This window comes from Carettochelys insculpta, chromosome 3 (assembly GCF_033958435.1).
Source record: "Carettochelys insculpta isolate YL-2023 chromosome 3, ASM3395843v1, whole genome shotgun sequence".
NCBI classification, from domain to species: domain Eukaryota; kingdom Metazoa; phylum Chordata; order Testudines; family Carettochelyidae; genus Carettochelys; species Carettochelys insculpta.
In genome coordinates, this window is record NC_134139.1 from 106,024,854 (window position 1) to 106,036,252 (window position 11,399).

An 11,399-nucleotide genomic window follows, 5' to 3' on the forward strand; every position below is an offset into this window, starting at 1 on the left:
CGGCTCCCTTTGCTGGGAGCCAAGCAGGGAGCGGAGTGCAGCCAGCGAGGCTCGGCCGGCTGCGGGGCTGGGAATGCGCCCTGGGGGCCCGGCTGCTGCTGGCGGCTCCGTCGCCAGTTGCTGTCGCACTGGTGCGTAATAAACCGGTGATTACACTAACTCCCAGGGCTGTGTTGCAATGGGGCAGAGTGTGCGGCGGGGCCAATGTTGAACTCTATTGCGCTGTATGTAAATCACCTGGTGCATAAAATGGGCAGCGAGCAAAATCAGCCGCTACTTTCTTAAGCACTTGCCTGCAGCTGGCCAGGCAGGGGAGGTTGTTCGGGATTAGAGCCAGAGCATCAGAGCCCCCGTTCGGAACAAGAGTGGTGGGATTTTAAGAGGGAGCGAGGCAAATGAGAGGCAAAGAAGAGAAGACTTCGTTAAGAGGTGGGTTTACTGTTTCCCACTGGCTACACTCTCGCTCTCTGGTTGGTTTGAGGCTGAGAAAAAGCCGGTGCTGATAACAATGCAGAACCGTCTCCCTGCTTGGAGGGGGGAGAGGTGAATGTCTGATTGACAGGGACTTTAATTACTTTGCACCAAGAGAGGAAGAGGATGACCTGAAAACCGAGGTGTGTGGATGGGGGGTCAGTGACTACCCAGATTGCAATTCTGGCTTTGTTGCCTTTTAACCGAAATGGGCTGAGGCGGGGATCTGGAGCAGGGCATTGTGGGGAGAGGTGGTAGTCTTGCACAGGAGGGGGGAAGGAAAGGCGCTCCTAAGGAACACCAGGGGCTGGCCACAAGCCAGTGCAACGGCAGAAAGTGCCACCGAGGCTTGAACTCGTTGTAAGTGTCAGAGTCCCGAGTGCTGACCCTTAGGTTATGAGACCAGTTGCTGGGTTGGGCTGCAGGGAGGGCCACCCAAGGGACAAGGTGGCACTCCATTTAGCAATTAAAATGTTGGCAGGGGCGATGCACTTCCTGAGTGCTACAAGGAGCCACTTCTGGTCTGGAGAGGCTGCAGGGAAGGAAGCTTTGACAGAGCAATGCAGATGTTGCAAGCGAGCGGCTGCTGCAGCCAAGAGGGAGCAGGGGAAGGTGCGAGCTAGCTTCGCTGCTCACAGCGCAGGAGTGTCAAGAGACCATAACCGAGCACGGAGGAGAATCACCGGGACAGTGCCCAGGGCCCTGTGTTGGCGCTGGGGAGTGGGCAGGACGGCAGCGGAGGGGGGCTGCTTGGCGCACCACGCCATGTGGCTGGAGGAGGAAATACGTTGCTGCACAGGGGCGCTCTACAGAGCCTAGTGGGGGCGCGCAGCCTTGGCCCGCGGGCAGGTCCCAGCTTGGGCTGCGCTGTGCAGACAGGAGGGAGCGTCCTGGGGCGCAGCCCGGGGAACAAGCCCTGCCCGAGCACTAGGAAGGGACTGAGCGATGGGGGGCGGGGTTGTCCCCCTCTCCCCGTGCGGCCGAGGGCGCGGAGCGGCTCTTGCGGGGGCACGGGGCGAGCTGGCTGGCTCCCCCACCCCCCGCCGCATTAGCAGCCGCCGAGACCTGGCGCCGCTGCCTCCCGCGGGTTGGCCCAGCCCAGGCAGCCAACACATAAGTGGAAAAAATCGGAGCAGCTGCCCCAGTTGTGCGCCCCCGCCTCTGCCCCACACTGCCGGCGGCTGGGCGGGCCCCTTGTCTCTGGCTCCGAAAGCACTTTACACGCTCGCAGCACCAGTCCCAGGTGCCCGGCTCCCTGGGGCGGGGTGTCGGCGGACACGTGAGGCCGGGTAGCCGGCCGGCCACTCCTTCCTTCTCTTCCTTAAACTTCCCAGCTACTTTCCGCGGGGGGATGGCAGTTTCCCGGACCCGGCCGGTCCTACGGCCTCTCCGCACTCTGCAACCGCAGGGCAGGGGACAAGTGGTGCAGCTTTGCATGCGACTCCCCTCTGCTTGGTGCTGGGGCGCTCCGGGGAGCAGGAGCTGCAGGGCCAGGCTGGCCGGTGGTGATGGCGGGTTGAAGCTGGATGCATGTGGGTGGCAAAATTCATGGGGCGAGGGCAGGTCGCAGCTCAGCCATATCCCACGCAGAGATCCCTGCCGAGCTGGTAGAAAGTCCCCCCCGGCTGGGCAGTTTAAGGCGGAGAGCTAGAGATCCGGCCTTTCGCAGAGGTTGAGAGCGAACGGCCGGGGCATGTGGCCCGCAGCCAGGACCAGCGCTGAAATGCAGCCCCCTGTCCACCCACGCTCTGCCTGCCCTGTAGGGCTGTCACAGGGGCAGCCGCTGGCCTTGGGGCCACTTCGACCCAAGGGCACCAGGGCCCTTCCACGCCGCCATTCATAAATGCCACCACAAGGCAACAAATAAAGAGGCCCAGGCTGCTCCCAAATGAGGTTGCCATCTCCGCGGGGGGAGGCCTTTTGTGTTCGCTGCAAACTGTGCACCTCCATGAGCTCCACATCCCTGCCCCTGTCCTATCCCCTCCCAGCCCTAGGGGGCTGCTTGGCTGGCTGGCGGCTTCCCTCGTCGGCCCGACGCACTTTCTGGAAGGTCCCGGCGGGGCAATGCACCCAGGGGGCATGTGCTTGTTGCCCTGAAAGCCGGGCAGGAAATCTTGTTCTCCTGACTCATTGCGGCTCCTTGAAGGAAACGTCAGAGTTTCTTATCGACTCTCGCCCCGGGCGGCGGCTGAAGTGGCTGCTGACGCTGGAGCAGCCGGAGACTGTGGGGCATTGTGGAAAAGCTGAAGTTGTTCCTCATCCCCACAAGGGCAAAGCAAGCCCTGACACAGCCCCCATTCCGCAGCGCAAACCAGGCCAGGTTACAGGAGCTGAAAGGGAGGTGCCGCTTCTAGCTAGGCTCGGTAAGCAGCTCCGATCCTTCCCCCTTGCATGGGTTGTGGGAACCCGGGCTGCGCTGGGGGTTAGTTACGGCCGCGCCGCAGCCATGTCGCTGCCCCCATTACCCGGATTGGGACCCGCGTGTCACCAGCTGACTGATCTCCACCCGCCGAAGCAAAGGTCCCCTTTGAAGTTGTTTGCTTTGAAGGATGAGTTGCCCAGACTTGCAGGCCATTAACCGGGGGGCTAGTTAATGAACATCCCTTTCCCTCCCCCATACGGAGCCGCGCGAGGCCGCAGGCCTCAAGGCTTCACTCGCTGAAGTTTTTGCAGAAGGGCCCGGGGCTGACAGCTCCTCTCCCGCCGCCGTGGAGCCAGCTAGCGCGCAGGAACACGGCACAGATAGGGCGAGGGGGGGGGGGTACGCGCCTCCTTTCCCAAACCCACTCCCCAGTCGTGCCGCGAGCCAGAGGCTCGTACACCCGGAGGGAGTATACAAGAGGAACTGGCAGGGGCCGGGCGATCCGGTGCAGCGCACGCTGCGATTGCCGGGTGGAGAGGGGCGGAAGGGTACCGGCCTCCTGCCCCGGCGCTTGCTGTGTTGCAGCGCAACCCCCTGCGGAGCGCTCTGTTTCCTGCCGGCCGGCTCAGTCCTCGGCACTTGCTAACGTCAAAGCGAGGCGGGGCGGGGCAGCGCCCTGGGCCGGGCGCCAGCTGTACGAAGCAAAGCAGTTCGGGCCGCCTGGGCAGCCGAACTCCCGCTTCCGCATAGTTTGTTCAGAGATGGTCCCTCCCACTGCTCCCCCCTCTGCGCGGTGTCTATAAAACGCTGGGGCGCGGTAGAATCGCTGAGATCGCCTGCTGCAGGGAGGGCAGCCTACATTCCGCCGGATTAACCCATTCATCCGCTTGGATTATCCTTCCCTGACACCCAGTTTAGCTCAGCAATGACAGTCAAAGCCGAAGCTTCTGGACCCACACTAACGTACTCAAAGATGAGGGGAGTTGTTGCTATTCTCATCGGTGAGTTTGAAGAAAGATTAGAGGGACCAGAGCTTTTTTTTTCTGGAGGGCACAGATATTTTGGATGCCTTCATAATTTGAACCAGAAAGTCAGAACAAAGTGTCCATTTCACTTAAAAAAAACAAAACACGTTTTGTGATATCCTGCCCTAACGCTTTTCTTTTTTATTTGCAGCTTTCATGAAACAGAGAAGGATGGGGCTAAATGACTTCATTCAAAAAATAGCCACCAACTCCTACCCCTGCAAGCAGTAAGTAGCAGCATCTTTGTACACATCAGTCTGAAGATCGATTCTTGCTTTGGAATGACGGAAAGATTTTAGACATTAATTATTGTCACAACAGAATTAGTTTTATAATAGTAGTAGTTATAGTCGTACAGCAAACTTTACTGAGTTTACCAAAAAACAGAAAAAGAGGGGAGAAAACCAAGCACCGTAAGAGGAACAGTTTTATTTATTAGGAAGCGAGCTTGAAGATCCGCTCTTTCAGATTCTGAATCCGAAGAAGTGGTCTTACCTACAAAAGCTCATTGCTTAATAAATAAAATTGTTATTCTTTAAGGTGCTACAGGATTGCTTGTTTTTGTTTTGTTTTGTGAGGCTACAGACTAACACTGCTACCCCTCTGAGACTATTTACTAGTTTATTTAGCAGAAATTAAACCAGAAGGTTTGGGATAGTTTGAGTTTCCAAAGACCCAACCACAGCTGACCTTTAAGTACAGAATAAACAAGGGTTTGCACAATACATTTGGTTCTTTTTTTTTTTTCACCCGTCTTTCATTTTAGTTCTGAAATGTAATGGACTGTCCCCAGTAGTCTGCCAAACTGAAATTTAATAACTAGAAAGCTTGTCTGCCCTCTAGAGGTGAGATGTGGCTGCCTGTTCTACAGGGCAACTGTTCTAATAATGTACTCTAATCTTTTCAGCCCTGAAGTTCAGTCTATTCTGAAGATCTCCCAGCCTGAAGAGCCTGAACTTATGAATGCTAATCCTTCCCCTCCAGTAAGTTGTTTTCATTGTGTGAATCATTTCCAGAAATAGAAATATGTTTAAAAATAGCTTTTCTGTAAATTAGCAACATAACAAGTGTCCTTTTAGTTCAGGTCACAAGGCAGTGATGTAACTTCAAAAGGGAGTTACCAATTTAGAATAAAACCACTATATTTTTTTTAATTGAAAAAGTCAGTGTTTCTAAAGGAGGCATTACCACCTGTCAGCTAAATATGGAAAGCAACCAAGTCCCAATGAGAATTTGAAGTAAGGCTTAAAATTCTCATTTGTGGTTATACAAGAAGAATTTAATGTAATCTTATATTAATTTTGGTGAAGGTCACAGATCTTGTATACTGTAACCAGCTAAAATTATCTTTAAATCCATAATTAGATTTTATAAAAATATTTTATGGTCAAGAATGTCAATAAATATATTTAACTGTATTTTTTTTTAAATTACAGCCCAGCCCATCACAGCAGATCAATCTTGGTCCATCATCCAACCCTCACGCCAATCCATCAGACTTTCACTTCTTAAAGGTTATTGGGAAAGGAAGTTTTGGGAAGGTAAGTCCTACTTAATTCTACCTTAATTTGGTCAGTTCTCTGCTATGGCCATTTAATTGTTTAAGGGCTGGAATGACAGACAGTGTGCTTTCGTAACAAGAGTGGCAAAATCTCTACATGCACTTTCTCCAGCGCTTTACTGTCTGGAGGGCACTTTGAGGAGGAAGTTGCTTTCCCTGCAGGGGATAGGTGGGACAGGTTGCTTTAATTGGGGTGGATCCTTTATGCAGGAGTGGGGGTACGGTAGCTCCCAAAGCCAGGAGAATGAGCGTTTGAAAACAAAGGCTCTTCAGCTGGCATTTGTCTGATAATGCTAGACATTGCTAGCAAAATGCTTCCACATGCAGCTGTAGTGTAGAGTGGTAATAGTGCTCAGTGATAGCATAAAGGGCTTTAGAGAGAACCTCTCTCCCAGCTGTGTTTACAGTGTGTTCCATATTCCAACATATTTCAGTAATGGGATTTTCATCCTCTTCCAGGTTCTCCTTGCAAGGCATAAGGCAGAAGAAGAATTTTATGCTGTTAAAGTACTGCAGAAGAAAGCAATCCTGAAAAAGAAGGAGGTAAGTATCTCTTTATTTAGAGTACAGCAGTGCAGTTACCAAATTTAGTATTTTACTACAAGTTAGCAAATTCTTAATTCAGTATTGATGATTTTTATTTCTAGGAGAAACACATAATGTCAGAGCGCAATGTCCTGCTGAAAAATGTGAAACACCCTTTCCTGGTTGGGCTCCACTTTTCTTTCCAGACTGCAGACAAATTGTACTTTGTCCTTGACTACATCAATGGTGGAGAGGTAAGCAACATGCAAATTAAATAATTCCTAACATGTATGCAATGATATTATAGATCTTTCTTCTTAAATTAACAACAAAGTTCCAAGGGGAAAAGCTATTGGATTTAGCATATTCAGCCTGCCCGGTTTCAAATGCTAGAGGATCAGTAGGCCATTTCCTGCTTTTGTTCTTTTAAGCTATATATGTCCAGTCTAATTAAATGCATTGTTAACAGTTTTTGGCACCATTGTAAAAACTTTGTTCTTTCTGTCTCTGTAGTTATTCTACCATCTCCAGAGAGAACGTTGCTTCCTGGAACCAAGAGCACGGTTTTATGCTGCTGAAATAGCCAGTGCACTGGGTTACTTGCACTCTTTGAACATAGTTTATCGGTAAGCAATGTGTTATTCAGTTTAGGCATGATTATAAATGTGCCTATTTTGTGACATCTGTGGAAAATAAATTTAATATATTAGTTTCAAAATAATTTCTCTGAATTTAAAGATTTGCAAAATCTCTCTCTGTATATAGAGAAAATACTACAAATATTTTCACACTGAGAAGAACTCACATTTGTGTTAATCTCTGTTGCTACAGGGACTTGAAGCCAGAGAATATCTTGCTGGATTCTCAGGGGCATATTGTCTTGACTGACTTTGGACTCTGCAAAGAGAACATAGAACCTAATGGCACTACCTCCACCTTTTGTGGCACACCTGAGGTATGCTTAGTTCTTCTTTCTGAAATGGTTACAGTTGGTCTATAAACTGTGTAGATAAGAGTAGATGAGGCAACAGTAAATATGCACGCCTGATGGAAACTTACAGTGGAACAGATAAGTGGGAGGTAGTAAGATCTTTAATCTGATAGCTTTCCATGAAGAATGATCCCTATGTAATGGGAACTGTTCTTAAGCTAGCTTGTATATAAATGACATTTTATATCTAGTACAGATGTTGTTCTAAGTAACAGCAGGTTTTTTCATAGTTCAAGAGCCGTAGCTTTCGGGGGGGGGGGGCGGTTTTCCCCTAGTTTCTGTCTTAAGATTCTTCTATCTCTAGCTAATATTATGGTTCTGGTTTTTCTGTGTAACAGTACCTGGCTCCTGAGGTTCTTCATAAGCAGCCCTACGACAGGACTGTTGATTGGTGGTGTCTTGGAGCAGTTTTATATGAGATGCTTTATGGACTGGTAAGTAAGATTTTCTGGTAATTAAAATAGATTGCTGTAGTTCTTATAGGAAAATAGTTCTGTGCTGCAGTCCTTCCAGACTTATTAGCTATACTTGTGGCTTCAGTTAAGATGAGGACTCCAACCAGTGTCCTCTGTTACCTACATCTTGGTTAAGAATCCTGTGTATAATAAGGGCAGCACGTGGCATAAAAATAACAATAGTTTTTGATAGTACAGTAGAATGCATGTGTGTAATTTTATTAAGCACTTAGAAATTATTTACCCTTTTATTTGTTTTTGTTTTTTTTTTTACAGCCCCCTTTCTACAGCAGAAACACAGCAGAAATGTATGATAATATCCTGAATAAACCTCTGCAATTGAAACCAAATATTACCAATTCTGCTAGACACCTTCTGGAAGGCCTGTTGCAAAAGGATAGGACAAAGAGACTTGGTGCTAAGGAGGACTTTGTAAGTACAATTTAGTAGTTTCTATATATGGTATGAGAAATAATTAGATCACACTACTTTCATTCAATTACTCTTGACCAAATGAATCTAATTTTTCTTTCCTTAACAGATGGAGATTAAGAATCACATCTTCTTCTCTCCAATTAACTGGGATGATCTCATTAATAAGAAGATTACACCCCCTTTTAACCCAAATGTGGTAAGTGTCACATCTTATTATAGAATGTAGACAGGGCTTTTTGCCTCTTAACACGAGGTATGCCCAGAGCGCAGTTAAAGGTAATATACAGCTGGCTGGCAGTCCTCTAAACTGTAGCTATACATTTTTCCTCTTGCTAAAAGGGATGAGGATAAACATGATCAATGACAGATTTTTAAAATAGTTGGATAGTAAAATCTAGCATTTATCTTGGATCTACATAAACATTGGTTTTTCTTGAAAACACCAATGAACTGAGTCCTTCTGATTTTACAAATGGGAAACTAAGAAATTAACTCGTCCCAAGGTAGAATTTCTGCTGCTTTTGTTAACTTGTAATATACAAGCACACCTTGGTTATTTGGATAAAATTTTGATTAAATGAGATCTACTACTGCATGTTGCTGAGGCACCCCTGCATAAATTGCATTATGGGATGATGGAGTGTTTATTCTATTTTTGCTTTTATTGCCTAGCGCTAGTTGGAAGGCAATACAGTGAAATGAATCATCTTGTTTTGCTGCATATGATATCACTAAAGATGGGCAACAAAAAAAAAGAGTCAAGCTAAAATTTGGCCAAGCCTGAGATCAAATGATAACACTGAGAGCCCCCAACAAGAGTTTTCATGCTTTTGAATTGATTTGTGAAATCATGGAAAAATGGGAGATTAGGATCTAAACACTTGTTTTCTTTTTTCATTTTCCACAGAGTGGGCCCAGTGATCTGCGACACTTTGACCCCGAGTTTACAGAGGAGCCAGTCCCCAACTCGATTGGCCAATCTCCAGACAGTATCCTCATTACTGCTAGTGTCAAGGAAGCTGCTGAAGCCTTTATGGGCTTTTCATATGCCCCACCCATGGATTCTTTCCTATGAACTTCTTTTTCCTTTCTTTATTTTTTAATTATTGTTGGCCTTCTGGCTGAGCTGCCAGTTGACCAGTCATCTTGAAACAGAATTTGCACACCTCCACCAAGGCAGCTTTGCAGCCTTAATTTCAACTACACTGTTTGCTGGAAGCTTTTTTTTTTTGAACAGCACATAACTCCTCTAAATGATCTTAATAGCATTGCATTTTGATTTGTTCTTCCTCCAAAGTGGTGCTATCTCCTTGGGAAAGAACATAAGTGACTGTTTCCATAGCCTGCTATGGCAGATTGCAGGAATAATAAATAACATGCTGTTTGGAAATAATGTTCCGAAAAACCTTGCCTGAAGATCTGAATGTGATGAGGATTTTATGAAACGTGCCTTTTTTCTGATGAAATCAAGTTAAGCTCCAAACTTTTCCTGTGGCAGAGTGTTTCTCAGTTCGTTTATGTGGGTTTACTACGTGAACAAATGGTATGAGTGTGATGTGCGTACAACAGAGGGACTTAGTTTAAAGCATCAATGTGACACTTGCAGGACGCTACAATGTGGGGCATTGTTTGTTTCTTCCATATGTGGAAGATAAATTTAAGTGTAGAATTTGATTTTTTTTATATATATATATATATATATATATATATATATATATATATATATATATATATACACAGTTAGCTAACATTATTGAAATGGGCTCACAATTAATTATATCCAAATGCTTGAAAAAAGCATTGCTGCTATGAAAAGTTTCTATTTTTAGAAAGGTTTTTATGGACCAAAATGCCCCAGCTGCAGTTGGTCAAAGCTGTTGATTTATTTTTCTTTTTAAAGTTTAAAAGATTTCATCTGTAAAGTGGGCATTATTAAGCGGGGGGATGTTGCATTGTATGTAATGTAAAAAGATCTGTACATTCAGTTGTAACTCTAGATGTATATTTAAACTTACAGCCTCGCTTGTGATGTTCTCCATCATTGTAATGTAATTAACATGGTTATGTACTTGTTTTTTGGTGACCAAACCCACTGGTTTGCAGTAAAATATTGAAAACATTCTGTACACTGTAAGTGTGTTCTTTCTTTTTTTCTTAAAAACATCTTTTCCTTAACAAAAGTTCTATTGAGTTTGTGCTTTTTCAAGGGTTTAAAAAGCAAACACAGATTCTTAGCTGAAGTCCAGAATAAACTTGCTGGCATAACTGTTGGTTAAGGACATGATTTCTGATAACAGCCTTGTTGCAGATGAAGTTACATCAGCAGGTGCTGAATCTATATAGTTATTCTTCTCTTATGGGGCTATCTATGCTGTTATGAGCACTTATACTAGTGTATAATTACAAAGGCAGATTATGCCTTATACTGAAGGGTTTGTTCTGGCTTCAGTCCTTTCTAATGTCCTTTCATCAACACTTTATGGATTCATTTACGCTACAAAGTCAGTACCAGCAATACAACAGCCAAGCTGTACTTGGGCCAAAGCACTAATGTAAATGCAAAGTACTTTACTTAGTCAATTGTAGAACAGTCAATTTCATGCAAACAAAATTGGGAAATGAGAAAGGGATCTGGGGGTCTTAGTGGATCACAAAATAAATATGACTCAACGGTGTGACTCTTCCAAAAAAAGCAAACATTCTAGGATTATATTAGCAGTAGTGTTTGCGTTTTGGTCACCACATTCAGGAAAGATGTGGACAAATGGGAGAAGAGCAACAAACATTATTAGAAGTCTAGAAAATATGACCTATGAGGGAAGATTGAAAGAAATGGGTTTGTTTAATCTGGAAAAGAGAAGACTGAGAGGGTACATGATAACTTTCAAGTGTATAAAAAGGTAGTTACAAGAAGGAGGAAGTTAAAATTATTGTTCTTAATTCCTTATGATCGGACAACAAGCAGCAGGCTTAAATTGCATGAAGGGAGCTTTAGGTTGGACAGCAGGAAAATCTGTCTAATGGTCAGAGTGGGTAAGCATTAGAATGAATTGCCTAGTGCAGTTGTGAAAATCTCCATCATTGCAGATTTTTAAGAGCAGAACACCTGTCAGGGATGGCCTAAATGCTGCTTGGTCCTTCCATGAGTATAGGGGTTGAAGTTAAATAACCTCTTTAGGTTCCTTCTAGTTCTATGATTCTATACTAGGACTCAGGTATCTTACTGCTCTGTAACAAGAATGCATACTCAGAGAGGTAGCTGTGTTAGTCTGTAGCTTCACAACAAACAAGCAGTTCTGTAGCATTTTAAAGATTAACAAATTTATTTATTAGGTAATGAGCTTTTGTGGGTAAGTCCCATTTCTTCAGAGCAGATTTTCATAACACATTTGATTGAACAGTTGAATCCTGCTTACACCAGTGCTTGTACCAATGCGTGGCTGTTGCTCTAGTATTTTTATTCTGTACTGATTTTTCTATGTTGATGAGGCCTATGTCAAGTGGCAGGTAGAGTTTTCAAATGGAGCAAACTGAGCTGAACAAGCATTTGATTACTAGGATGGGAACTAGTTAT

At 45.5% G+C, this 11,399-nt stretch overlaps 1 protein-coding gene across 2 annotated transcripts; it reads left to right on the forward strand.

The window, feature by feature from the left end:
* Positions 1-274: 274 nt before the first annotated feature.
* On the forward strand, positions 275-9,951 carry SGK1 (serum/glucocorticoid regulated kinase 1). Of its 2 annotated transcripts, none has more exons than XM_074990524.1 (12): positions 275-429; positions 4,010-4,085; positions 4,766-4,841; positions 5,295-5,399; positions 5,879-5,962; positions 6,067-6,198; positions 6,458-6,570; positions 6,776-6,899; positions 7,274-7,369; positions 7,667-7,822; positions 7,932-8,021; positions 8,733-9,951. In XM_074990524.1, the coding sequence occupies exons 1-12, from the start codon at positions 396-398 to the stop codon at positions 8,898-8,900; spliced, it is 1,254 nt and encodes a 417-aa protein (XP_074846625.1). In that variant the 5' UTR covers positions 275-395; the 3' UTR covers positions 8,901-9,951. The 2 variants fall into 2 exon arrangements, with proteins under 2 accessions (XP_074846625.1, XP_074846624.1); XM_074990523.1 differs by lacking the exon at positions 275-429 and adding an exon at positions 3,654-3,834.
* The last annotated feature ends 1,448 nt before the right edge of the window (positions 9,952-11,399 follow it).

Excerpts from the sequence above, each read along its gene's own strand:
- SGK1 (XM_074990523.1), top strand. The coding sequence starts at position 3,759 with ATGACAGTCAAAGCCGAAGCTTCTGGACCCACACTAACGTACTCAAAG. Across the intron at positions 4,842-5,294 it reads ATGCTAATCCTTCCCCTCCA|CCCAGCCCATCACAGCAGAT; the intron begins GTAAGTTGTTTT and ends TTTAAATTACAG. Across the intron at positions 7,370-7,666 it reads ATGAGATGCTTTATGGACTG|CCCCCTTTCTACAGCAGAAA; the intron begins GTAAGTAAGATT and ends TTTTTTTTACAG.